The following is a 26,289-nucleotide window of genomic DNA, read 5'->3' as shown; positions in this document are numbered from 1 at the left end:
ATTAATGAAAAAACTAATGGCTTCATGAAAAAAACAATTGGGTTCATAAAAATATTTAAATGGAAACTAAAATTCCGCTTCATCCAAATAAACCAATTTTAAAAAATGCCATCATAGAACAGCAACAATTTTAATTTCAATTGCGTTTCTTTCGAGTAATTTTTATTACATGAATTCTGATGACAGAAAATCCTCAGAGATGTCTTGGCTCCATTACATAGAAAGGGGTTCATTGTAACTTTCTACACCTTTAGTCAGCCAACCAGTTGACATTAATCTAACATGAGCACCCTCTATTGGTTGTTGAAAGTAATGTACACTAGTTTTGCCTCCATTGCTTCGAAGACCAGCTGACTGCACGACATACCCTTGTTCTAAATTTGACCTACTTCATAATAATAACAATAATAATATTTCATGGTTGTGTGCGCCTCAGGTGAAGAAGAACCTGATCAACGTGTCCTACCACATCGCTCAGTACACCAACATCATCTCGGACCTTCGCTGCGAGATTGAGCGGCTCAAGAAGATGATCGCCGATCAGGCGAGCCGCCAGCTCACCTCCGACCGGGCCGACATCCGCCACGTCCAGGGTGAAGCGGCCCAACCTCCTCGCACCAACAGCTATTTAATAAGAAACAAGAAAACATTCGATATTCATGTCTTTTTCTGGTTGTATGAGTAACGGGGTAGCATTGGTTTGAGTTACAAACTCCATTACGAGTGAAAACATGAAAAATAGAAGAGAGGACTCTCATCAGGTCTACCCATGGTCAATTGGCTTCATGATGTCATTTCTCTTGAGTCATGCAGCTCACATGTTTTCTCCTCAACTACATGGCTAAAAACATTTTAGGTAACAGGGTTACATGTATGTTGAGATACAACTTCAGAGCATATTTGCTACTATTTAAAATGTCTGATGTTTTATTGTTTTAACAACGACAAGGAAGACATATCAACAAAATCATATAAAAATCAAGAAAGTGGGACAAGAGAAAAAAAGCCATTTTTGGTTGTTGCTCAAAAGCTGTTTGGTATTTTAAATAGTACTTAGTCATCACTTTTACTATGGTTACAGTTGCATTTTGTCTCAGATGTTTCTGAATTTTGTGTATGGATTATTTGAAAATTTCTGGAATGACCCTCTCTTCCACACGCCCTCCTTTCATCGCAGATCACAATGTCATCAACTGAAAACAATCACTGTTCTAAATTTTCCCGTTTATCGTCCTCTCCCAGCTGAGGTCAAGGCGCACTCCTGCCAGCAGAGTCGGGTCGAGATGGAACAGCTGAGGGAGAAGCTCCTGGACGCCTTCCGCCAACAGATGGATGTCCGGCGGAATCTGATGGCGCTGGAGACCAGCAATGCCGAGATCCAGATGGAGACCACCAAGCAGCTGCTCACCATTGCAGAGTCAGTCTAAAAAAAAAAGCTTTTCCCTAACTGGGAAAAAGTGCAGGGAATATCACCTCCTCAGCATGTTCACGTGATTTCTTGTCTCCAGCTGGGAGCAAGAACGGAGCAGGCGACGGCGGAAGTGGCGTGCAGAAAAGCGAAAGGAAAGTGCCCGCAAGGATGACAGTGAGAAGGACTCGGACTCACCGGAATCTCCGGCCGACGCCGCAGAGACGGAGGAGGTGGCCGTGGCCAGAGAGAACCTGGTCGCCCTCATGACGGAGCAGAAGAAGCTCCACAAACAGAAGGTCTTCAAAAGATCTACTGAGTCCCCGCATTTTTTGTTACACTTAGTTCCATTGAAAACCTTTATTCAAATCTGGAGAGATCATTTGTAATGATGACAAGAGGACAGGACAGAAAAAAAACAACAACAGAGCAAACATTATTAAAACATTTAAGTAGTTCTTGATCATATTATTGAGATGGTACATAATGGTAATCATTGCGTTGAGTTTGAGCGTCTGTTGTAGAGTATTCTTAGCAAATCCAGTCTTAGTCCAGAGATCTTTGAGCAGTAAACAGTCACTTGAAGATGTTAAGTGGTGATTAAGAGACCAGTTTAACAAAGGGCTGTTTTACGGTGGCATGTTGCCCTTCGAGATTTTGTACATATGCCAGTGCATATCTCGTCTTACAGATAAAGGTGCCGATTCCACTTTCTGATATAAAATTCAATAATGGATGGCGTAGCTCTTGCCAGGAATGAATCTAAGTGCAGGGTGACAAACAGTCTGGTGTTTTTAGTGTGGGGGAGAAAGTGCATGTCTAAAGACAATGTTGCCATAATCCAAAACTATTAAAAAGACCATTATTTGTTTTTTCCCCCGCAGTATAAATATAAAGTGAGTGTATCGATATGAGTTTTAAATGTACTTTTTTGGTCTAACCGCGTATTTGTATTCTGTGACTCCTTCAAATCTGTGTCGTGTTAGCAAGGTGATGGCTGGATAATTTTTTTGTAATGATCCTTGCCCTTAAGGATACCATTTCTTTTGTCTTATCTGCATTAAGTACCAGTTTCAGGTTGAGAAGTAATTGGTGTACTAAGGCTTGGTGCAGGACTGTCATAGCACAGTTTGTGGTGTTGGAGGAACAATACAGAACTGTATCGTCTGTGTAGGGATTTGGTGAATTTTCTTTTTTGTTTCAAGGTGCTGCTAGAGCGCCGGTTCCTGGAGCTCCGTAACCAGGCCCGGCAACTGGAGGAGCTGCTGCCGCGGCGAGTGAGCTCAGACGAGCAGCGCGAGGTCCTGGACCTCTTGTGCAAAGTCCACGAGCTGGAGATCGAGAATGCCGAGATGCAGTCGCACGCACTGTTGAAGGACAACGTGATCCGACAAAAGAACTTCGTGGTCCGCCGCTTCGAGATGCACCGGCACCTCTGCGACGAGCTCATTCAACAGCAGCGGCGGTTCATTGATGGTCAGTACCAAATCCTGCATCAGAACCGCGACTGATCATGATCTACTGACTGACTGACATGTGTTCTCCTCTCTCAAGAGAACAGTCTGCTCGTGTCACCCCGCCTCCAGGAGCTCTACGATATGTACACCAGAGAACGAGATGAGAGAAAACTGGACAAAGCCGTAGCTCTGGATCAGGAAACCACCTGCCACAGCATCAAGGTACATTCAAAAAACGAAGAAACCTTAGTGGGGGGGTTTCCTTTATCCTCTTGATTTTATTTGTAGAACATAGGACAGGACAGAAAAGGACAGGATGGGATAGGATGGGACAGGAGGAGTAAACCAAGCCAGGTCCTTATGGACGAGTCACTTGAGTCCCAACATGGCGATGGGAACCTGAAGTTTCGTCTGAATGAGGTCGAATCTATTCAAGATCGGCTTGGCCAACTAGGATAGCAACACCATGAAGGATGCATGCATATATTTGTGTGACAAATAGAAAACAGGACAGAACAGAACAGGATGAGAGCAATAAGTCAAGCCAGGTCCAGGTCCTCATGGATAGGCCACTATTGGCGGAAACCTGAAAACCACTCCTAGAATCTAAATGGTGAATGAGTAGAAAAAAAGGATAGGACATGTTAAGACAGAACAAGTCTGGAGTATTAAGCCAAGCCAGGTCCAGGTCCTCATACAAGAGCCGCCAAAACTGAAGTCTTCTCCTGTAATATGAACGGTAACCCATGTTTTCAGGGGGGCTCCCTACCCAAGATCGGCCTGCCCGCTCAGGCTCGCGATACCGTGCAAGACGTGGACTCGGACCAGGAGAGCGTACGCCCTGACGAAAGGCGAGGACACGCCAAACTTCGCCGCCACACGTTGCCCCCCATTCTGCCTGAGCACGAACAGTGAGGACATGTTGACAGTAACGACGGAAACAAGCAACTGCAATTCCTACAAGTGTCTTGTTTTTCTCTCTGATGTCAGGGACAGCGACAGAGTTTTCAAGAACATCGCTCATGCGCGTCACATGAAAATATCGTCTGTGATGACCCCGCCTCCCATCCACATCAATGGGAAGGGCAACAGAGAGGTGAGTGGAATTATTTGAAGTGGAAACATTGTATGGACCAAATGCGCAGAATGTAGCATACAAGGCCTTCTGACTAACACAGCAGCCGCTGTCATACATACTAAATATTAAGCCACCTCATGACAGTAAACATACAATTGTTTATTGTTACTCGAAACTCACACTTATACTCAACACAAGCTTGTGACCAGAAACAAACAATTGTTCAGTTACTTGGAACTCACACTGGTACTAAACATAAGCCACCGACAAACATCGAACTGATCAGAGTCACTTGGAAATCAGACTAATTCTTAACTTACAGTAAGCTGCCTCGTGACCACAAACATACAAATGTTTACAGTTACTTGGAACAGAAAGTACAATAATAACCTTGGATAATCAGACACATGCTGCCTCACTGTGTCTGTTTTTTTTTCTTTTCTTTTTAAATTGTAACAACAACATATATATCTGCCTGTGCAGCTGCAACCGCTGGCTCCAGTAAGCTCGCTGAGCTACACTCACCTCAGCCACAGCGTCAGCAGCCAACTGGACTCATCGCCCGAAAGCAGCGAGGCGGGGGCCGATGCGCCGCTTTCACAAAATGGTAAAATGTCTGAAATGGATGTCCGTTGGTAGACAAGCCTTGAAAGCGAACAAATATTTCTGTTTGTATCCGTAGAGAGGCAGCAGATTCTCCAAGGCGTGCAGAACATTTCGGTGAAGGCGGCACGGCGGCGCTCCAAAGCCAGAGAGGTGGACGCCTTGCGCTTGCCACCTGCACCCTCTCCCATGGAGCCCGCCAAGCAGAAGAGCAGCCTTTTTGGCAGTGACGCGGCCCCCAGAGGTCTGCCGATGCGGCGCGGCAGACAACCCAGCCCCGAGCTCCGGCACGCCACCTCGGACGACAATCTGTCCAGCAGCACCGGCGAGGGGCCCGGCCTGCAGGCCACTTGGACGCGGAACCACAAGCTCACCGGCAAGAACCAAACCCCACGAGACGGCGACTTTGAGGCGCGCCGCAAAAAGAGGCGCTCGCGCTCTTTTGAGGTCACTGGACAAGCAGTGAGTGAACTCACCATAAACATACAATTGTTTACAGTTACTAGGAATCTAGACAAAACATAAGCTGCCTTGTGACAAAAAACATGATTTTGTTTACAGTTACTTAGAACTCACACTTATACACTAATCATTAAGCTGCCCCATGCCCATAAACATACAATTGTTTAGTTACTCGGAACACACACTGATACTAATAACAAGCCACCTCCTGACCATAAAATATAAAAACTTCCTAGAAAAACTATTTATACTAAACATTAAGCTACCCCATGACCATAAACATTCACTTGTTTACAGTTACTTGAACAAACACTTATACAAAATATTAAGCTGCCCCGTAACCATAAACATACAATTGTTTACAGTAACTCGGAAACGTACACAAAACATAAGCCGCCTTTTGATGACAAACATACCATTGTTTACAGTTACTTGGAACTCACTTATACTAAACATTCAGCTGCCTAATCACCATAAACATACAATTGTTTACAGTTTCTCGGAACTTACACAAAACATAAGCTGCTTTTTTATGACAAACATACAATTGTTTACAGTTACTTGGAACTCACAACTTATACTAAACATTAAGCTGCCCCATAACCATAAACATACAATTGTTTACAGTTACTCGGAACTTACACAAAACATAAGCTGCCTTGTGATGACAAATATACAATTGTTTACAGTTTCTTGGACCTTACACTTATTGTAAACATTCACCTGCCTCATCACCGTGAACATATATTTGTTTACAGTTAGCTGACTTTTCACCCACTTTTACGTGCAGCTGCCTCAGTCCAAAACGATCACGGCTGGAAGGTTCCGTCCCTTGGACAGCACGTCAGACGCTCACCTGCACATCAGTGGTGAGTCCCAGGTCCCGGTGCTACGCCCCCAGTTCAGAGGAGTCCCGCCTCTTGCCAAAGTCAGGGTACCAATCGGCAGCCAGCAAGCAGGTATGTCAACGCCAACACTACATCACTACACTACACCTACTGGTAGTTGGTATGAGAGGGGGGGGGGGGGGGGGGGGGGAACAGAGAGAAAGGAAACCAAAAAAAAAAGAAACATTTTTTTCAGGAGTTTTGGCTCTTTTTTTCACTTGCAGGCCCAAACTCAGAGACCACTGCAACCCAGGCGAACAACCTGAAGCGCATCCCCTTGCTGCGGCAGCCCCAGCCACCGCTCTACATCTCCACCACCACCACCACCATGGGGGGCCAGCAGCGACCACGCCGACACTGAGCGTCATTTTGACTTGAACAATGCGAGACGCACACACCAGAAAGTCTGGACGATGATGAGCGATGACATCATCGTCCCCGCAGACGCCAAAGATCGTGACGTGTCCACTTTGTGTCTTGTCGTCATGTGTTTTTAAAAAAATAAATACAAATCTTTATTGTGCTGTGCTTCTTCACTGTCACAAGTGCAGGCCTTCTCTCAACACGCTAGAATGTTCCTAGTATCACAAAATGCCAGGTTAGTCAATGGGCCAATCACAGGGCACATACAACAAGCATTGACTTTCACATTTTCTCAATTTAGTCTTCAGTGAACCTAGCCATGCATGTTTTTGGAATGTTGGAGGATGCCGGAGTACCTTCAGAATTGTGAGGCAGATGTGCTAACCACGAGCACATCTTGCTTCCTCTTGTGTTTTTAGTTCATTTATTTATTCATTTTACTTTCAATCTTTAACAGTTGCCTTAATGTCATTGGCACTGGCATGGTTCTAATCATTTCTACTTTCTGTGATTTATTTTGTGCATTTTATTTGTTTTATGGCTACTGAAATAAATTCCATTATTCATTTTATTTTCAATCTATAACAGTTGCCTTGCTGTCATTGGCACTGACATGGTTCTAATAATTTCTACTTTCTGTGATTTATTTTGTAAAATTTTTTATGGCTACCGAAATAAATTAAATCCATTATTTAAAATTGTCTTCTAATGCTCATTACTATTAAGCCTTACCTTGCAGCTCATTATTGAGCTACATGAGGATAAATGTGGGGTAATATTATAATACGACCACTGGGTGCTGCTCACAAAATAGATCTTATTGAATTTAATGTAAATGTTTTTCTGATGCAATAAAATATTATGTTTTAATTTGTTTTATTTTTTTACGATGCAATCCTTTAATTTTATATTGGTCCTTTTACATATGTGGATTATTTTATTTGTTTTATTTTCATTATTTATTAGTGTTCTATTAATATTAAATATTTATTACATCTTACTTTGTAGATTTTTTTATTCTGTAATTATGTCACGTGAGCAAAGAGAACGCTCCATGATCTGTCTTGTTGGAGGGCAGAAGAATAAATATAAATGGATATTTTTTGTAAAAAAAAATATTATCTATGCCAAAAGTAGTCTCGCAACTCTACGCTTTGGGGCAGAAGCCGGAAATACGATCTAACCCCTCTTAACGTCAACTTCTCCTAGCCAATAGAGCGTCACTTTTTAAATGACTGACGTGTTTCACAGCCAATGAGCGTCTGAATTTAAGGGTACCGGCAGTGGTGCGCGTAGAGCTGATTTGCAACCCGCCGAGGCGGCAGCAGAGAAGACGGGAAAATGTCGCTTGCCTCGACGAGGACCGTTCTAGGATCAGTGACCGTTTGAGCGAGAAAGCCGGTGAGTGGAAATACCGTCACTCCTCACCAGTTGCTTCTGGAAGACCGATGTCGCTCGTCTTGTCTTGTTGGCCACGTTCGGAACCACCACACGCTGCTCCGGAGAGGTTTTTTTTCGGCATCAGCAGTATCAAACAAAACAGCACGGCGGTGGAAGCCATTTTGAAATGTCTCGAAAATGGCAAATCATCAGAAAAAATATTCCAACGTTTTCTGTTATGTTTTTCTATTAAAGATTTAGATTCGAGTGACACCATTCACATTGTAACAAAAGCCAAGGTTGGCGCTTGACAATCCTTCACAACCTATGTACATACATACCTGAAAGAAAATCTGAAATATATTACATTTGGCACCATAATTATAATGGTTTGACCTAAAACAAAAACAAAACAATGCTATGACCTCAAACGTCATCTAATGGACCATTTGCACAGCAGCACATTAAGCATTTCCTATGCAAAGGTCATATGGCATATCAGTTTCCGCTGTAAATAGATAGTTTTCCTACGATGTCACACACCGCCATGTTGGAGGTTGATGCATTGTTTTCTTCCGGTGCTTATAGTGTTTGAATAGAGAAACCTCACAATCTCAATAGACAACATAGCAGACAAATACTGATCACATGATCGAAAACGCTGTTAAAAGCTACTAGGATGCTGACTGAGAAATAACCTTGGTCAGGAACTGTGTGATAACCAGTGGCTATGTAATAGATACAGTATATTCAATAGGGCACAGTCTAAAACACTTAAAGTAAAAAAGCTTAATGTGACTTAGTGTCCGAAAACAAAAAAAATATGAAACGATAACCCCAATATTACAAAATCTGTGCACGTTGCCAGCGGCACCTTGAGTAATAATATTATTTTTATTCTTTAATCTCACATCAAATATGCGTTTTGTCTTGTAGGAAGCATCTGCTGTTACCCAAAGTGATGATGAGCCTCCTCAAAGTGTAAAAAGTAAGCAAACAACCACAAGCTACTTAGTACATGGTCACCTGATTCAGCGACAAGATGGAGCAGTCTACGAGGGTGGTGGGCCTGGACGCGCAGGGCAACATGCTTTTCACCATGGTGAAGCCGGTCATGGGAATATTTCAGGTGTCCTCAGACCAAACGGTGACCCAGGCGGGGATGGGTCTCCAGGGTTTACCTGAAAACGCACTGGTCCTGCCTTCTGCACAAGACCAAGTCTCACTGGAGACCGATCAAATTGAGATGCATGCTATCCAGCCTCATCTTCAGCCCCAGATGGAGGTATCTGTACCAGTCCAGATTGAGGAAGCTATCCAGAGTCAGGGACCACCACAGAACTCCCGCACCACTGCAGAGATCTCTACACAGCTGCCCTTTGCAGAGGTATCATCACTCCTGGATCCCAACATGAAAGGATCCAAGGCTCGTAAGTGGCCTCTCACGCAGAATTACGACTTTGGTAACAAAATGAAATAACCCTGTCGTCACTGACTTCCAATTTCAGGGAAACATCTCATCTCCTACGAGGAGATCAAGCGCCGTTTGCAGGCTCCGGAGAAGATGTCCCTGCGCTCGTTGGCTGCCTACACGCGAGTGAGCCGAGGCCCGGCTAGCAAGAAGACACTACTGGAGTCCCTGAGCGTCCTCGGCCTCACACCCGGCACGACTACCTCTGTTTCCTCATCCTTCTCCAAACTCACTGAAGGTGAGGAGAGAATAGCAAAGCGCTGAAGATCTATGTCCTCGATCTCACACCCAGTATGAGTACCTCTGTTTCCTTGTCCTTTGCTAAATTCACTGAAGGTGAGGCAAGAAAAGCAAAAGTCCCTTGGCAAGAGGGAGATAGTATGGTAGGTAAAGCCTTGGTTGCAAGTTGTTGAGTGATATGGATTAGGGTTGGGTTAGAGTTGGTGTTTTTTTAGGATTGCGGCAAGAAGAAGCATTTTGAATCCCTGAACCTGCTCGGCTTCATGCCCAGCATGACTCCTCTGGTGAGGACATCCTTCTCCAATCTCACTGAAGGTGGGGAGCGAAGAGCAAAGGGCTCAAGAGTGAAATCGTTTGCTTTAGTCTTGGTTGGAAATTGTTGGGTGGTAAGTGGTAGGTGTTAGTTTCTTCAGGATTGCAGCAAGAAAACACATCCGGAGTCCCTGGAGGTGACTTTTGAAAAGATTAATTTTACAATGACATAAACTTATGAAAAAGGTCTGTCAGTGACATGGAGGATACACGCCTTGCGTATGACCCAGCTGTGTTTCAATGTGCATGTGTTGTCAGGTGACACCAGAGCATTGTGCGACGATATGAAGGACTTCTCGCATGACTACATCGACTATGGCAACATGGCGAAACAGCTTATCCCTGACACAAACACAGTCCAACACTGGTCCAAAATCATTGAGACAAAGTATGTAGATTTTTGTAGACAGGGATATTTTTAAACAGAACAGAAAAGTACGATAGTACAACTCTTTTGTTTCTGTGCAGGAATCACCTAGAGGACATGCGGAAATGTTTCAAAAACCCAGCCAACAGCGGCGCCTTCGACAGCGCGACGCACGGCCTTGGTCTGGGAATGCTAGACGTGGCTCTGGACATGATCATCACGGCGATCGAGCAGCAGATTCGCATCCTGTCGGGCGCCGCTGCCGCAGACCCTCCCGAGTCCGCGGTGATGACGCGCCGCATCCGCCGGCGACAACGCCGGTGTTACAAAGCGTCCCTTGGCGTCAAGGAGCAAGGGAAGGCCATCTCTAAAGGCAAGGGGCGAAGCAGAGGGAAAAAGGTCTACCAGGAAAATACAGCGGAAGTCGAACCCTGCAAGACCGATGATGTTCAGGGCAACATGCTAACTCTGGTGTCTGTGGGATATGAGACTGTTTCCACTGGTCTTAGCGGTTCCAGACCAGCTTGAGATGACACCGTGTTTGGTTTTACCAGATAATACTCAGGAAGGACCAAAAAGATTAAAGACACACGTGACGTTAGTAGCAATGTGCAAATGTCTGTTGATGTAACAGTAGCCTATTTTATGCTGTCCTTTTTTTAAAAAAAAAAAAATTATTTTATTTTTTATTTTTTTGCAACTTTCGGCTTCTCCCATCCTGACACAATCCACACATTTTTTCATCCGGGGCTTCAGTGCAGCAGTGGCTGGGTATTTGGGCACTGGCAGGGAGTCTAACCTGACCAGTCTGCAATAATGGCAGCAGCAAGTACTAATACACTACCTGTGCACTGTCATGTTTCTATGGTACCAATTCGAAATGGGGTGTTGAAGTCAACTTTCAAATATACCGGGTGATTGAAAAGTAACTCCCTATTTTTAAGTACTGGTAATTTATTTCTGAACTGTAATTCTTAACAAGAAATGAACAAGAGAAGAAAGTGTATTGCATGGAGTTTTATTGAAAATACGATATGGGCGCCAGCATCAGCCACCAGGTTTCTCAAGCCGCCTGGGAACCGCATTAACTGATTTCACAAGGAACTCTTGTGGGATGCAAGACATAACTTCTCGTATTCCCCCTTCAAGTTCTTCCAAAGTCGTTGGTTTGGTAGAATAGACTTGCTCCTTTAATCATGGAACATACACAAAAAATTGAGAAAAATATTACAACATATGAATAAATTATAAGTATTTTAAAATAGGGAGTTACTTTTCAATCACCCTGTAGGAGTAGTATCAGAACCCAGGACCGAGGCGTCAAGTTTTTACACACAAGACTCACTTCTCCAGTCCTGACGTGTCGAAAGCAGTTTTTGCTTTCCGACCAAACGCTGATGTCCCGCCAATTTTACGGAATCTCTGTTTGAAAGGGCCTAATGTCGGGCCTAATGTTTAGTGTATGTGTGACTGGATGAACATAAGAGCAAAGCACATCTTTCAAATTTACCAATTTGTATTTATGTTCAAATCAAGGTATTTCTCTCTCTGTATGACACAAGAACCTCAAGAGTTGGTAGCAAATCATAAAGATCTACTTTTCATAACTTTCTTCACTTGTTATTTACGTGACACATAAGGAAACCTTTTCTGTGTGCTCGCCTGCCTGCTCTCACGTTGCCTCAAAGGCTCTGAGATGCTTTGGGAGGTTTTAGGCCGGCCGAAATACCCGAGGCAGCAGGGTTGCTAATACCTGAATTGTGCACACGCAGATGGCGAAAGAGGAGCTTTGAGGGGGAGGGGAGGGGGGGTGGGGGTGGGGGGAGAGATTTGCGTAAAAGCCGACAGGACTGAGAGAGCTGTCGGGAGCACCAGGCACTTTTCCAGCCTTGTCGAGGGCTGGAAATGTTAAGAAAAAGAAAACGGGGATTGTTGGAATAGCAAAAGACCAGGATGGGACATTCCACCACGCCGCTCACATTTACGTACAAATGTACCAACAGGGACAAACACAAGACCAGTTGTCTCCAACCCTACTCGCCAAATGGTGAGTGTGGTCAATGCAAAAAAATGAGCAGGACTCACAGCCTTGATGTTGGACGATTCTTAGCAGGTCATCATTTACCATACAAGTTGGTCCCCTTTATTTAGTGAATTGACACAAGGTAACTGCTTAGGTGACTGGGGTATTTGTACAGACCATGATTAAGACTTTGTTCTATTTGCTTCCGTCTTCCTTGCTGCTCATGCATTTGATGAGGGTGTCTGTTGTCACACGGTTGCGTCTATGGTCTTCATGCTTTTCTTTGTGACCCCCCACCCCACCCCCACCCCCGCCACAGAGAACCTGAATAACGCATTAGGTGCCATCAGGGTGCTGGGTCTCGAGCGGATTGAAGATGAGCTGAAGCCGCACTTGTGCGCTGTACTGGTGAACATTCAGGAGAGGAGTGAGTCTGAACACACATTTTAATTTATGCGACTCTTAAGGCCTTAGGCAGTAGCCGCGCAACCCCTTGCAACAGAAATGGCACGCTTACTTAATTTGTCTGAATTTTTTTTTATTGACCACATCTTTGTTCATGGATCTATGCCAGCATCTTATAGTGACAAGCAGAACAATTAAATGCTCTTCCACTAGGTGGCAGACGGTACAATTATCCTGTGTATCCACCTGTTGCCAATCATACAACAGAATAATATCTTCGTGGTCAACTCAACAGGCCCAGATTTCACACTAAGTAAATTGAGATGAGATCATCCTTTGTTCTGGTGGTGTTCCAGGAGATTTTTCTCATGTAAAATATGAGCCCTTGGCTCAGTAAAAGTTGGGGAATACTGAAGTAGCGGTTGAACCTGGAAAACAACTAAAAAACAAAACAAAACAAGGAAACGCACTTTTGAGTTTGGGTTTTGGGGTGTTTTCATAGTGATGCCATTACACAGACGTTATTCCGCATCTGCACAGAAAAAGGCACTGCCGAGCAAGTGGTCATCAGTGGGATCCTTCCGATTCTGGCGCTGTTGCTAAGGAGCAGAGGGCCTCTGGCGCAGCTAACCGCCCAACTAGTGGCCGAACTCGCCAAGGAATGTAAGCGATGACTCACTAGCAATGAGACTAGTTCTGTAAGGCACTAGTATGCGATACCACTTGTTAGTACGCTACCTAAAGGACACCCCAAGCTGTAATCCAAGTCGAGACGCACCCCTCCAAAGCGTACTGCGGCAAACTGAAGTGGACTGAACAGCTTTCATTGATCTCATCCATGTTTTGTTTCCTGTCTGTCAAGCGGTGATCCGTAAAGGTTTCGGAGATGCCGGTCTGGTTACGGCACTGCTGTCTGTGCTGACCAGCGCGGACCAGGACCTGCTGGGCCATGCAGTCCAGGCCATCGCTCGAGTATCTTATGACAGCTGTAAGTATCGAAACTAAAAGGCACCAAATTGGTATAAAACACAGAGAGAGTACAATAGAGTGAACCCCCAATCATCGAGGGGGACACGTTCCCGAGCCAGCTGTTAGAGAGGAAAATTTGTGATACAGAGAGCCCATATAAAAACATTTTTCATATGGTTTTACCCCTCCCACACTCTTTAAACATGTATAAACGTATTTAACAATTTTGGAAACATTCTTGAACACAACAAATTGCAAGCATCAAATGTATAGAAAATACTGAACGTATTGACCTGCGTCTGTGTTAGATATCTGCCTTTAAGAGGCGGGGCCTGATGGTGTGGCGCTGCGCTTAATGTCGGTGAGCGTGTGAGTGTCTTGATGTGACCTGTGGCTGACAGCAGCTCCAGCGTAAGTGTGTTCATTGTTTGTTTGAGTTCTCCTGGCATTCAATAAACAGATGAAAAGTGCATCGGCAACTGCGGCTGTTGTTTGCCACATGCAAGGGCACCACAGTACGTATAGAAACTGTAAGAAATCACTATAAACCACAGATTTCTATAATATGGGGGGATTTCTGTGACAAACGTGACAGATCTGCAATATAGCGGGGGAAACTATAAATAGAAGAAGTGTGATTGTTTATTTGGTGTCCCACTGTCCCTCAGGTAAGCATCAGCAGCTGTTACTGCGCAGAGGAGTGGTACCTCGTCTGGTCGCTGTCCTTTTGCGATTCCCCGGCAAAGAGGCCTTAGAGGAGGTATGCCTCCGGGCCCTGTGCAACCTCAGCGGCGTGAGTGCGGCAGAGGAGGCCGGCGTGGTGTGGGAAAGGGGCACGCCCACCCAGCCGGGGGAGTGTATCTTTCGTGGCGTGGCACCACGCCAGTGCGGCTTAGTGACCTCGGTGACCGTGGTGCGTGTGTGCCGATGGGCGCCGGCGCAGTACGCCGTCAGCGTGGAGCTCGTGCAGCGTTGCTCCGCCTCTTTCTTAAACTTTCACAGGAGTAAGGGGTCCGCTCGATGTTTCCCCTTCTTCAGCTTTGGAAGACGTTCCAAGCTGGCATCCAGGAACAGCCCAAGACGCTCTAGTCTGAAGACGCTGGTCTTCCACACCTTCCTCTGATAGCAACATGCTAGTCGGATTCAGCACATTTTAATGTTTAGTTGTACTTTTTGCTCATGTTTGCTAGGTTATTTTTTTTTTATATAAAGTTTAATTTCACAACAGTTTTATGTTACAAAAGGCAGCTCACGCAACACTAATACCCAAATTATTTTTTTTTATTGTGAATGCTAAGATGTGTCAAAAACTAACATTCATTGGTGTGTTGAACTAATGATCATTAAAAACAAAAAACACGTACGTGTCCTGAAAAATGTGATTTTATTCAGAAAATCTATCCCTGGAAAGAGTTCGCTTCAGCACACATCTTGGTTGAAGTTAGCAAAATATTGAGGAAATTCAACCATTGTACTTCAAGTACGAGTAAAAATCTATGATTTACCAGGCCAACGAGAGCTTGTCTTCTTATGTTCTGGCTGCTGGCATTTTTTATTTTATTTTATTATTTTTTAAAATTTATTTGTGTTGAGTAGCGGCAGCAACATGAACGACGGGTTAGTACGTCTGCTTCACAGTTCTTAGGATGCGGGTTCAAATCCCGGCCTCGCCTGTGTGGAGTTTGCATGTTCTCCCAGTGCCTGCCCTGCGTGGGTTTTCTCCGGGTACTCCGGGTTACCTCTCACATCCCAAAAACATGCATGGTAGGTTAATTTAAGACTCTAAATTGCCAGTAGGTGTGAATGTGAGTGAGATAGTTTGTTTCTATGTGCCCTGCGATTGGCTGGTGACCAGTTCAGGGTGTACCCCGCCTCTCACCCGAAAATAGCTGGGATAGGCTCCAGCACACCCGCGACACCAGTGAGGTTAAGCGGTACGGAAAATGGACGGATGTGTTTACTAGCCAGGTTTAGTTTTAGAAGCTCCACTAATCAATTTCTGGTTTCGAAAAAAAAAAAAAAAAAAAGAAAAGTTGCGCGAAGTGGACTAAACTGGCTTTGTTTCAAATGTGCGACTACACACTTCCGGTGTCTTTGTCGTAGTTAGAAAATAAGTCAGAAGAACGCAACCGGTGTGTGTCAAGTTCGTGTAAAAAGCTTGAATTCAACTGGTTAACAAGAATTGAATTCATTGTTATGTTATGGCAGCTAGGTAAAAGTTGGAGTAGGCTGCGTATACTATTATATATATAGTTATGAAAGCTTTTATTCAGAAAGTGTAGCCCTTCAACCTCCGGGTAAGAGTTCAACTCTTCCGGTGTGTTGTAGTGGTTAGCAAAATAGTCCAAACTGAAAATGTACAAACTTAACTTACGTCTATGTAGAAACAACTTGTTTTTCAGATAGCTATTAGCTCGATAGCGACACACGAAGTCTAGGGTAGCTAACTGTTTGTTGTCATTTTGAGATTAACTCGTCATTCTACGACAACTTCACTAACGTAATGCTAGCTAAGCTCAAAGGTAAGGTAGCTCAATGTTTGTGCGGCGTGAACTAAGTGAATGTCGTTCTGCGTACAAGGCAAATAAAAATGAATAATAAAAAAAATATATATATGGACACAATGTGTTTTCCACAGAGCCCCCAATGTCGTGCACGACCGACGCCGGAGAGTGGGTCGAGTCCACCGGGCAGGTTGTTATCATAGAAGGCTGCTTGCGCGCTGACAACATCGACACAGCAGGTACGATGAAGTTCACACGTCTGAGCTGTTTTTCCACAGTCCGTGTCCCCAGCCCTCATGAATTGCATTTGAACGCAACATGAGAAAGAAAGGCATGAATTGAGTGTTCAATAAGGTCTGGTTTAAAAATACAAATTGTTGATAATTATCGGAGAAATAAGTTGGTCGATGGTTGAAAGCCAGGAGGAAAGAGCCCATATGATTACCAACATAAGGCAAAATTTTTACTTTATTTAATATAGTCTACCACCACTAGTTAAAAGTATTGTCACAAGTAGTCAAGGACAGCCACTGCCGCTGATGAAAAAAATGGTACCAAAAGAAACCTTTAATAAGCACACACTTCAAGTCACAGATGCTTCAGTGTGGAATATGAGGAAAGCGACCCCAAGTGGTCACCAATATGGTGGCAGGGTGTTTTTGTGCTGCCAATCTGTCCGTGCACCACAAAAATGCCGTCATTGTATTCGGTGCTCGCTTGTTTTCCCACACTCTGGACTGCTCCTGCTAGTAGAAGCAAGCAGCCGGCCGCTGCGAACACTCGTTGAGTAAGGCAAAGATGACATGACCAAATGCCAGCAGGAATGTTCCTTCGCCATCCAGGTCACTTGTTGTCAATCTTAACGAAAGATGGGCTCGCCATTGGCGCAGCAGTATGTGGGGCTGCTCTTAAAATGAGTGGATTTCACCATGACAAGAAATATGCTGTAAAAATGTCTGTAAGTCTTGATCCTGGAGGTATTTTGACGAAAGCATGTCAGAAACATGTTAAGATACCCGGGAAATGTTTTAAATTGAGAAAATCATAATAATAAATAAATAATAAAAATCGTAATGTATCATAGTAATCCTCAGTGCAAGTGTACCTCCAAGTGGTGGTGAGCAGTGTAGGGCAATCCAAATAGACGCTATAAAATAACAATGCTATAATCTTCTAGCAGTGTTGTTTCATTATTGCAGCTTTTTCTTTACCGTTCTCTCCATTTCACCTTTCAGTGATTCCACCAATCCAGAAGTTGCTGGTCGGTAATGGAGAGGCAGGGGAAGGCTTTTGTAAGGAAGACATTCATTAAGCATGATTAATTATTAAGCTAAACATAAACGTGAGTACTTTTTGTTTCTGTTCTCCAGGCTGTGATGAGTGTCTTGCTCTCTTCCAAGACCAGAGCGACTCGTTCAAGGCCGGCGGCCCATCTTTTATCCTTGACTTTCCCACAAGTGTGGGCGTCCCTGAGAGAGCGCTTTTCACGTTGCCCTACGGCCTGACAGTGGGCCGCTCTGGTATTCCCGGCGCAGGTGTTGGGGTCATCAATCACGGCCCCCCACTCGCTCCCGGGATGCATTTCGGACCGTTTGAGGGTGTAGAGACGAGTGTGGAGAATGCCATCGCAAGTGACTTCTCCTGGGAGGTAGGTTGACCATTTAGATATTGTTGTATATAGATGTACATTAAATATACATTTAGTCAATGATTGCCACTTTTAAGCATTGTACAGAATAAATATTACATTTATTTTGCAGATTTACAAAGGACAAGATGTTTATGAGTACATTGATGCCTCTTCAGAAACTCTGTCAAACTGGATGAGGTATCTTTTTGATTGTTTTCATATCAGAATAAAAAAATACTAATGCTATGAAATAAAGTTGTAATATTACAAACAAAAAGCTGTGTTTTTTCTTAGGAAAAACATGGTTTATGATGGGAATTAAAGTCACTTGTTAAAATCTGTCATTTTCTCTTGTTAAACCTGGACTTTTAATTTTAATTTATAAAGAAAAATCAAATTTATCTAAAAAATATTTTGGAAGATCTGGACTGATCCCACCCCAAAAAAAAATCAGTTTAGCTCAGGAATGGGGAATACAACTTTGTCTAAAAAATATATTTTTTTAATATAACCCCCCCCCCCCCCCTTTTTTTTTTTTTAGTTAGAAAAATAGATCGACAGATTATGATTTTTAAAAATTTAAAACAAATCAAATATTTTATTTGGAAAAAAAATCCAACTTTATTATAATAGTATGACTAAAAAAAATTTCTCGGGGGGGAAAAAAAACTGACTTATCTTGGGGCATTATTGTTTTTTTCTCAAAAACAGTCTTCTCAACCTTCTAGTACTCTGCTTAGAAATTGTAATTTTTTTTATCTTAAAAAAAATAAAACTTCTGAAATAAAAAAATTTAAACTAGAAAAAAGGCACCTTTTAAAGTGAGATACCACTCTTTATTTTCATGTTATATTTTTGTTCCCATCATTTTAATAATCCTTCTGTGTGTGTGTTTCTACTCCAACTGTTTTTTACCGTTTCTGCTCTGTGGCAGGTATGTCAACCGTGCTCGCAGCAGGGACGAGAGCAATCTGCTGGCTGTGCAGTACAAAGGCAGCATCCTGTACCACTGCTGCCGCAGCGTTCACGCCGGAGACGAGCTCCTGGTGTGGCCCAGCGGCAAGCTGCTCGCACGATTTAGCGACGCCTGGACACAAATGTGGCTGACCAAGCTCGAGAGTGCAGGTACTAAATAATAAATAATATGTCACTCAAGAGGTACTTCTTGTTACATGAAACACAATCTTCTAATATATATATGACAAACAAATCTCTCAACAGCAGCTATTTCCTGTCCTATTTCCTTTACTTTTTGCTATTAAAATGAAAACAAACAAAAAAATAGGAAATGTGGCTGGAACAGTATTTTTTTGTAATATATATTTTAATTATTTAAAAACATGTCTACTAAAACACATTGAAACGTAAATAGTTCAAATAAAAAAATTAAATACCTGTTAATCAGAATCAGAATCATCTTTATTTGCCAAGTATGTCCAAAACACACAAGGAATTTGTCTCCGGTAGTTGGAGCCGCTCTAGTACAACAGACAGTCAATTTACAGAACACTTTGGAGACATAAAGACATTGACAAAAAACAATTGTGCAAAAAGATGCAAGAGTCCTCTAGCACTTAGAGCAGTTCGAATGACTAATATTGCAATAGTCCGGTGCAATGACCATTGTGCAAAGGGCGCTGAGACTTCAAGGAGTGTATGCGGTTTAAAGTGACGAGTAGTGCGATCATCTGGGACAATGTTGGTTGTGCAAATGTTACAGATACTCCTCAATCAGTGTGCAAATGGAGCAGATGCTACTCTGGCATGAGTGGCCAGTATATGCAAATAGTACAGCATGGCGAGACAACTACAGTGAGTGCACGAGTAATACATAATTGGCCCCACAGAAATGTGACAATGAACTCAAGTCAAAAAATTGCCAGCTTATTGTAATGCAATTATAGGTTAGGTGTTTAAGAAGTTGATCGCAAGAGGGAAGAAGCTGTTGGAATGTCTACTAGTTCTAGTTTGCGTTGATCGGTAGCGCCTACCTGAGGGAAGGAGCTGGAAGAGCTGGTGACCGGGGTGCAGACGATCCGAGAGGATTTTGCACGCCCTTGTCTTAGTTCTGGCAGCGTGCAAGTCCTCAATGGTGGGTAGGGGGGTACCGACAATCCTTTCAGCAGTTTTGATTGTCCGTTGCAGTCGGAGTTTGTCCTTTTTTGTAGCAGCACCAAACCAGACTGTGATGGAAGAACACAGGACTGATTCGATGACCGCTGTGTAGAACTGTCTCAGCAGCTCCGGTGGCAGGCCGTGCATTCTCAGAAGCCGCAGGAAGTACATCCTCTGCTGGGCCTTTTTGAGGACGGAGTTGATGTTGGTCGCCCACTTCAGGTCCTGAGAGATTGTAATTCCCAGGAACTTGAAGGTCTCGACGGTTGTCACAAGGCAGCTGGACAACGTGAGGGGCAGCTGTGGCGAAGGATGCCTCCTGAAGTCCACGATCATCTCTACCGTCTTGAGCGTGTTCAGCTCCAGGTTGTGTCGGCCGCACCACAGCTACAGCCGCTCCGCTTCCTGTCGATATGCAGACTCGTCACCGTCCTTGATGAGGCCGATGACAGCGGTGTCATCTGCAAACTTCAGGAGCTTGACAGTCGGGTTCGCTGAGGTGCAGTCGTTCGTGTAGAGGGAGAAAAGCAGCGGAGAGAGGACACAACCTTGGGGCGCCCCAGTGCTGATGCTGCGTGTGGATGAGGTGGCCTCCCCCAGCCTGACCTGCTGTGTCCTGCCCGTCAGAAAGCTGTAAATCCACTGCCAAATGGCAGGTGAGATGCTGAGCTGGAGAAGCTTGGTTGAAAGGAGTTCAGGGATGATGGTGTTGAACACTGAGCTGAAGTCCACGAACAGGATCCTCGCGTAGGTCCCTGCACTGTCGAGGTGTTCTAGGATGAAGTGCAGTCCCATGTTGACTGCATCATCCGCAGACCTGTTCGCTTGATAGGCAAACTGCAGGGGGTCCAGCAGGGGACCTGTGACACTCTTGAGGTGGTCCAGCACGAGACGTTCAAAGGACTTCATGACCACAGATGTCAAAGCGACAGGCCTGTAGTCATTCAGACCAGAGATTGCAGGTTTCTTGGGGACTGGAATGATAGTGGAGCGTTTCAAACAGGATGGAACTTCGCACATTTCCAAAGATCTGTTGAAGATCTGAGTGAAGACTGGAGCGCATTGTCATTCAAAAGCTCAACTGCTCTGTTGGCTAATTTGCAGCACATTTCTTTAAACCTAAATGACCGCTTTCGCTGAATGCCAAAAAGGGAGGCATTACTGAATAAGGCATCTTACTAGCTGGGTGTAGAGAAGCTAGCTGCATCCATTTTTATTAAAAACATTTTTGGTTCACGTCAGTGATGCTACTATTTGTATAAACAGTTTCTTATCTTTACCATTTTTCTTCTTGCGTTTATTCCAATTTAAAGAATGTTAAATAAATAGTACTTGTTCATGGGTCGATAGAAGAGCCATCCATGTTCCTGGTCACTGAAACACTGAAAGAAGACACGCCATCAAGGGTCCAGTGAGCAGCGGCGCGACTTGAACGCAATGTCCGCCTAGCGGCAACATGTGTGCATAGTTATTTTGAAGTTTAACATTTTTATATACCTGTTAAAATGTAAATAAAAAAGTAATATCAATAATTTAATTCTAAATTAAGAAATGGAATATATCTAACGAAGCGCAAGATTGCAGTTACTTTCTGTTAATTTGAATAATAAGTCCTAATAATAAGGCAAAATTAAAATTAAAAGTTTATGGTAATATTTATTTGATATAATATTTATATGTTTAAAAATAAACATTGACATTCAAATTTAAATAACATGGACCCTCGCGAAACTCTGCGGGTAATGGATGGCCATTATAATTGCATTGAGAAGAAATAAATAAATAAATGTAACGAAAGACTTTCTTGAATAAGTGGGAATTTACTGCACACCGCCATTATGCCTTTTCAGTGTTGGTTCTTCCCCCAAAAAGAAAAGGAAAAAAAGAATTTAAAAAAAAATTGTTGAATATGTGAATCCGCTGGTGCCGAACCGTGAATATGTGGGGTCCACTGTATTTTAATTTAAAGAATAACAAACTACCTGTTAAAATGTTTTTTAATGATGGAAATGTACATTAAAATTGAATTAAAATTATAAATTAAAATAAAAGGCTAACTAAGCTCAAGACTGCATCTACTTTATTATTGATTGAATCATTTTAAAATTCAAAGCTCCAATAAAATGTCCTTATTTCCTCCTCTAACTAGCAGAGAGTATCTCCCCTGCGGCGTCTCAGGTCTTCGTGTGCGTCCAGTGTAAGCTGACCTTCACCACCGAGGCCTTCCTCCAGCGCCACGCCGACTGCTTCCACTCAAATCGACAGCTGAAATCGAACCCTGACGAAACCGAGACAGAAAATCTTACCGCAGATGCTGAGGTTTCCACTTCCGCCCTGACGCTGCTCCCAGACGATGCAATCACGTCGATCGCCTGCTCCGACTGCGGTAGGACTTTCAAGAAGGCGTGGCACCTGAAGAGGCACAAGCTGTGTGTACATGGCAACAGGCGTCCCTACTGCTGCCCGCTTTGCCGGCGTAGCTTCAGCCAGGCGTCGGCTTTTATCCGACACCAGGTTGTTCACAGGAAGCCCGGCGGGACGAATGTAGCGGAAAACACTGAGCGGGTTGATGGGTCCCAAAAAGGCGCTTCCAACACGTCTGATGTAACGACAAGCGAGGAGCTGGGTGATGCAAAGGACAGGATTGCAAGTGAGGCGGTAGAGCAGGAAGCGGACAAGCAGCCCCATGTTTGCTCTGAGTGTGGGAAAAGTTTCTGTAACCAATTGTCTCTCAAGAAGCACAAGATGCTGGTGCACGACATGTTTCGTCCATACGTGTGCACTGTGTGCAAGCGGTGCTTCGGCCAGTACAGCGACCTCACCCGCCACCTGCAACGTCACCGTACGCGATGCAAAGGCCGCCCGAGAGCGTGCCGTCTGTCTGGGGTGGCTGCCGAAATGTCAATTAGCTGTGCCGAGTGTTCACTCGCCTTCTCCACCGTGGACCTCCTCCAGCTGCACATCAGCACCACTCACTCGGAGCAGAGCCGAGAGGGGAGCGATCCCAATTCTGTCCCGCAACCCTCTGAGGCGCCTGTCACAAGGCTTTCCTGTGTGAGGCCAAGGCGACACGTCTCCAAATTGAAAAGTTCCCCCATCATCCAGCTCGTCGCTCCCAAGCGAAAAGCAAGCACGGACAGCAGCGATAAGCTCCTGAAGCACAAATGCTTCCGTTGTAACCACTGCAATCAGAGCTATGCCAATCCAGATGAGCTGCGGGCGCACAAGTGCAACCAGCAGCGGCACGTGTGCACACATTGCGGCACGACCTTCGACAAGTCCGTCTTCCTGCGCCGTCACGAGGAGACCGTTCACCGTAGCACACCGCTGTGCCGCTGCGAGCACTGCGGCAAAGTCTTCGTTGAGTCCGGAGGCCTGAAGCAGCACCAGCACACCAACGCCTGCAGGAAGTACCATTGCGCCACCGAGCTCTTCTCATGTGCCCACTGCCAGTTCTCCTTCACCACCAAGAGTTTCCTGACCAAGCATGTCCGCAGGCACCACCCAGCTGAGTACCTGGCCGACAGCCCGACAGATCAGCCAGAGGTTGAGCAGGATGCCAAGGTGTTTACGTGCCCCCACTGCGATGCAGGCTACACCAATGCCAAAGCCTTTAAAAGCCACTCCTGCTCTCTACAGGTGAAGGTCCTCTACTTCTGCACCGACTGCGGCAAGGGCTTCGGCAACCACTACACCCTCAAGCAGCATCAGCGCACGCACACGGGCGAGAAGCCCTACTGCTGCCCGCACTGCGCAAAGGGCTTCGCTCACTCGGGCCAGCTCACCGTGCACCTACGCACGCACACGGGCGAGAAGCCCTACTTGTGCACACACTGCGGCGAGAGCTTCCGCCAGTCGGGCGACCTGAAGCGGCACGAGCGCAAGCACACGGGCGTGCGACCCTACGCGTGCGAACAATGCTGCAAGAGCTTCAGCCGCTTGCAGAGCCTCAAGGCGCACCGCATGCTGCACATGGGACAGCGGATATTTACATGCGGCTTGTGTGAGAAGAGCTTCTCCAGGAACTATCATCTGCGCAGGCACCACCGGAAGAATCACACGTAAGAGATTTCGTACGTTCAAGCAGCCTTTGTCCAGATCTGCTTTTGATGTTCAATTCAGTTCAGTGCATATTCGGGATACGCATTACGTTGAGCACAACCGCCAAAGGTGCTGTTGATTCCATGTCAAAGTTGTTTGCTATCTAAAGCAGTGATTCCCAACTTGTATGCCATGAGTGATCACATGCATGTGTACATGTGCAGCGGGAGATTATCCAATTTCACTGAAATGGTCTGAAAATTATTTATTACTACAAATAATGTATCTTTGTTCATCTATCTATACCAGCAATGTATCGTGACAAGCAAAATACAATTAAGTGCTCTTCCACTTGATTGCAGAATGTACATAATCCGCCTTTGGTAGAAAATCAAGTGACTATACCCTGAAAACAGGTTAGCTGCCAAACTATGATAACTACGGGCTGTGGCATGATGTTTTTTTTTGTTTAGTTTTTTACCGAAACTGGCGTCTTTGGACATAAGTTAAATGTGTATTTTGTATTTATACATGCATATGATATGACATGATATACGTAAACACCAACAAAGCCAAAACATTCGAGGTGGTCGTCGTCGATAGCTTTTGGAGATATTTTGTGTAAAACAAAAGACATTGTAGACATTTAAAGTTCCTACAGGTGCTTTTTCCCGGTCTCCTGTATGAAGGCGCAGGCCAGTTACCTGAGCAGGTAGGAAGTGCTTTGTCTCGTTCTGCTGAATTGGTTGTGCATAACTTCAGTTAACCTGTGTATCCAGTTTTTGTGACATTTTGATTTGATTGTGTGCCTTTATATTTTTTTGTAATGAAAAATATATACCTTTGCTCAATAAAGTTGGGAAACAATGCTTTAGACCAGTTTTTCACAACCTTTATTATATAAAACAATTTGTTTTATATACAAAAGATCTCACGGCACAGCGCCAAAACAAATTGTCACAAAAAGTGGATACACAGGTTAATTATGTACATTCTGCAGTCTAGTGGAAGAGCATTTAATTATCTCTGTGGCTATAACGTCGCTACATCAGCTACGTGAACTACATCCACGCAGACCTCTGCTATCAGGTAGCATTCTGTTCAATACATGCTGTTGCACACTTAATTTTAATAAATGGTGTCATGTTAGTTGTATATCGCTATTTCAAGAACTCTGACAACGAGGTTGAATAATTTTGAATGCCATTTTCAATAGTATGCAAAATATTTAACGTTAATTTTCTCGATCAACCAAATGGCCGTCCTTAGTGCACAGTTGAAATAAAAACAAGCACTTTGTCCACCACTGTTGACCATTTAATCCACAAAACACAATGCAAAGCATGTGCACTGTACATATTATTATCATCATCATTATTATTATTATTATTATTAGGAAAAATACAACTGCCTGTTTTTCTTCATTTCAGTCACTTGGATATATTACTTTTTTTTTTTTTTTTTTTTTTTTTTACATAATATTTTTGTTTGCTCATGGGTCTGTGTTATAAATATGAAGTTAAAATAGAAGCTGAGCTCTACAAAGATGGCGGTGGTAGCGCGACACAGGTGTGTGGCGTTCAATTCAGGCAGTGTGTGTATGTGTCTTTTTGTTTTGTTTTTCCTTGTGCTGCAGCTGCTGGTTCCAGACTGTAAAATGTCCTCTGCTGGTACTGGCCCACTCTTGTTAGTAGTCATAAATGAACAGAGGCCTGGACTCTTATTCATGAGTCTTATGTGTGTAAATAATAATACACAAACACTTCTAGGCAGCAGGTGGTTGCCATGGTTACAATCAGTCCAGTTTTGATCCCCTGGCAAAGCACCTCAGTTGTCAATTTCACATCAAGTTTACAGCAATAACCCTGTGTCTAATTAAGAGTTTACATGATGTGTTAAATTCTTTGACACATTAAAAACTCTTGTTAAACCACACCTATACAACAGTCAGTTCTGTACACGCTGGAAAAAGTCACCAAACAAGAAAGAGAGGACGTTTTGTTTTCGTTTGGCAATTGGAAAAAAAAAAAAAAAAATGACAGCTCGACGTGTCACAAATAACAAACTCAGGGATGAAATACTCTCCAGGTTTGAAAGAAAAAGGGTTCCACATGGAGAGTAAATTTAGAGATACCCTGCAGCTCCTCGTGTTTTCCTTCCTCCTCTCTTTTTTACCCCCCCAAATGCTTCTTATAAAGGTTCAGATTTCAGCTCCTCCACACGGCACTCCAGGTCGGCCACCTGCTCCGAAGCACAGAACAGTGACATCAGTTCATTAAATGTATCCCAAATAGGGATAGACCAATTATCGTCCGGGGTGATTATCAGATATTCGGCATTGTGATGCATATCAGCATTGGCCTTTTTTAAAAATCAGATACTCGATAAGAAATCAATTTAAAACTGGGTGAACTTCAGGGAACTATTTATTTATCCATCCATCCATTGTCTGTACCGCTTTATCCTCACAAGGGTCGCGGGCGTGCTGGAGCCTATCCCAGCTATCTTAAGGCAAGAGGCGGGGTACACCCCGAAATGGTCGCCAGCCAACTGCAGGGTACATGTAAACAAACA

The 26,289-nt window shown here is 44.1% G+C and overlaps 5 protein-coding genes across 8 annotated transcripts in view; 4 read left to right on the top strand and 1 right to left on the bottom strand.

Moving 5' to 3' along the window:
* Nucleotides 1-7,144, top strand: part of kif19 (kinesin family member 19) — a 26,143-nt gene extending 18,999 nt beyond the window's left edge. For both annotated transcript variants that reach the window (XM_061706833.1, XM_061706834.1), the window contains exons 10-20: nt 437-593; nt 1,243-1,417; nt 1,509-1,707; nt 2,614-2,884; nt 2,963-3,087; nt 3,622-3,776; nt 3,856-3,961; nt 4,427-4,550; nt 4,626-5,008; nt 5,799-5,967; nt 6,120-7,144. In XM_061706833.1, coding sequence (XP_061562817.1) covers nt 437-593; nt 1,243-1,417; nt 1,509-1,707; nt 2,614-2,884; nt 2,963-3,087; nt 3,622-3,776; nt 3,856-3,961; nt 4,427-4,550; nt 4,626-5,008; nt 5,799-5,967; nt 6,120-6,256 — 2,001 coding nt within the window. In that variant the 3' untranslated portion in view covers nt 6,257-7,144. The remainder of the gene's footprint in view (nt 1-436; nt 594-1,242; nt 1,418-1,508; nt 1,708-2,613; nt 2,885-2,962; nt 3,088-3,621; nt 3,777-3,855; nt 3,962-4,426; nt 4,551-4,625; nt 5,009-5,798; nt 5,968-6,119) is intronic.
* Nucleotides 7,145-7,573: 429 nt separating this feature from the next.
* si:ch73-127m5.2 (uncharacterized protein LOC561202 homolog) lies at nt 7,574-11,617 on the top strand. The gene is made up of 5 exons (XM_061706109.1): nt 7,574-7,659; nt 8,575-9,068; nt 9,147-9,347; nt 9,920-10,049; nt 10,130-11,617. The coding sequence occupies exons 2-5, from the start codon at nt 8,681-8,683 to the stop codon at nt 10,554-10,556; spliced, it is 1,146 nt and encodes a 381-aa protein (XP_061562093.1). The 5' UTR covers nt 7,574-7,659; nt 8,575-8,680; the 3' UTR covers nt 10,557-11,617.
* Nucleotides 11,618-11,858: 241 nt separating this feature from the next.
* Nucleotides 11,859-14,788, top strand: si:dkey-21e13.3 (uncharacterized protein LOC100150043 homolog). Its single transcript, XM_061706111.1, has 5 exons — nt 11,859-12,075; nt 12,371-12,478; nt 12,997-13,119; nt 13,319-13,444; nt 14,094-14,788. Exons 1-5 carry the CDS (start codon nt 11,982-11,984, stop codon nt 14,546-14,548), a joined length of 906 nt encoding a protein of 301 aa, XP_061562095.1. The 5' UTR covers nt 11,859-11,981; the 3' UTR covers nt 14,549-14,788.
* Nucleotides 14,789-15,734: 946 nt separating this feature from the next.
* On the top strand, nt 15,735-25,121 carry prdm9 (PR domain containing 9). Of its 2 annotated transcripts, none has more exons than XM_061706105.1 (7): nt 15,735-15,947; nt 16,064-16,168; nt 17,165-17,221; nt 17,300-17,577; nt 17,690-17,757; nt 18,494-18,684; nt 21,827-25,121. In XM_061706105.1, the coding sequence occupies exons 1-7, from the start codon at nt 15,929-15,931 to the stop codon at nt 23,737-23,739; spliced, it is 2,631 nt and encodes an 876-aa protein (XP_061562089.1). In that variant the 5' UTR covers nt 15,735-15,928; the 3' UTR covers nt 23,740-25,121. The 2 variants fall into 2 exon arrangements, with proteins under 2 accessions (XP_061562089.1, XP_061562088.1); XM_061706104.1 differs by having other exon boundaries at nt 21,824-25,121.
* Nucleotides 24,142-26,289, bottom strand: part of LOC133417894 (neurabin-2-like) — a 21,171-nt gene continuing 19,023 nt past the window's right edge. For both annotated transcript variants that reach the window (XM_061706107.1, XM_061706106.1), the window contains one exon: nt 24,142-25,956. In XM_061706107.1, the coding sequence (XP_061562091.1) occupies nt 25,906-25,956 (51 nt within the window). In that variant the 3' untranslated portion in view covers nt 24,142-25,905. The remainder of the gene's footprint in view (nt 25,957-26,289) is intronic.

The sequence above is a fragment of the Phycodurus eques genome, chromosome 19 (assembly GCF_024500275.1).
Source record: "Phycodurus eques isolate BA_2022a chromosome 19, UOR_Pequ_1.1, whole genome shotgun sequence".
Taxonomy (NCBI): Eukaryota; Metazoa; Chordata; class Actinopteri; order Syngnathiformes; family Syngnathidae; genus Phycodurus; species Phycodurus eques.
This window is presented reverse-complemented; position numbering and strand designations above follow the sequence as displayed.

What these genes read in the sequence shown, in the direction of transcription:
- si:ch73-127m5.2 (XM_061706109.1), top strand. Translation starts at nt 8,681, where the DNA reads ATGGAGCAGTCTACGAGGGTGGTGGGCCTGGACGCGCAGGGCAACATG. An exon ending in CATGAAAGGATCCAAGGCTC is followed by an intron (nt 9,069 to 9,146) that starts GTAAGTGGCCTC and finishes TTCCAATTTCAG; the next exon opens with GGAAACATCTCATCTCCTAC. An exon ending in TCCAAAATCATTGAGACAAA is followed by an intron (nt 10,050 to 10,129) that starts GTATGTAGATTT and finishes GTTTCTGTGCAG; the next exon opens with GAATCACCTAGAGGACATGC.
- prdm9 (XM_061706104.1), top strand. An exon ending in AGAGGCAGGGGAAGGCTTTT is followed by an intron (nt 17,222 to 17,299) that starts GTAAGGAAGACA and finishes TCTGTTCTCCAG; the next exon opens with GCTGTGATGAGTGTCTTGCT. An exon ending in GACCAAGCTCGAGAGTGCAG is followed by an intron (nt 18,685 to 21,823) that starts GTACTAAATAAT and finishes TCCTCTAACTAG; the next exon opens with CAGAGAGTATCTCCCCTGCG.
- si:dkey-21e13.3 (XM_061706111.1), top strand. Translation starts at nt 11,982, where the DNA reads ATGGGACATTCCACCACGCCGCTCACATTTACGTACAAATGTACCAAC. An exon ending in CCAACCCTACTCGCCAAATG is followed by an intron (nt 12,076 to 12,370) that starts GTGAGTGTGGTC and finishes CCCCCGCCACAG; the next exon opens with AGAACCTGAATAACGCATTA. An exon ending in TCGAGTATCTTATGACAGCT is followed by an intron (nt 13,445 to 14,093) that starts GTAAGTATCGAA and finishes ACTGTCCCTCAG; the next exon opens with GTAAGCATCAGCAGCTGTTA.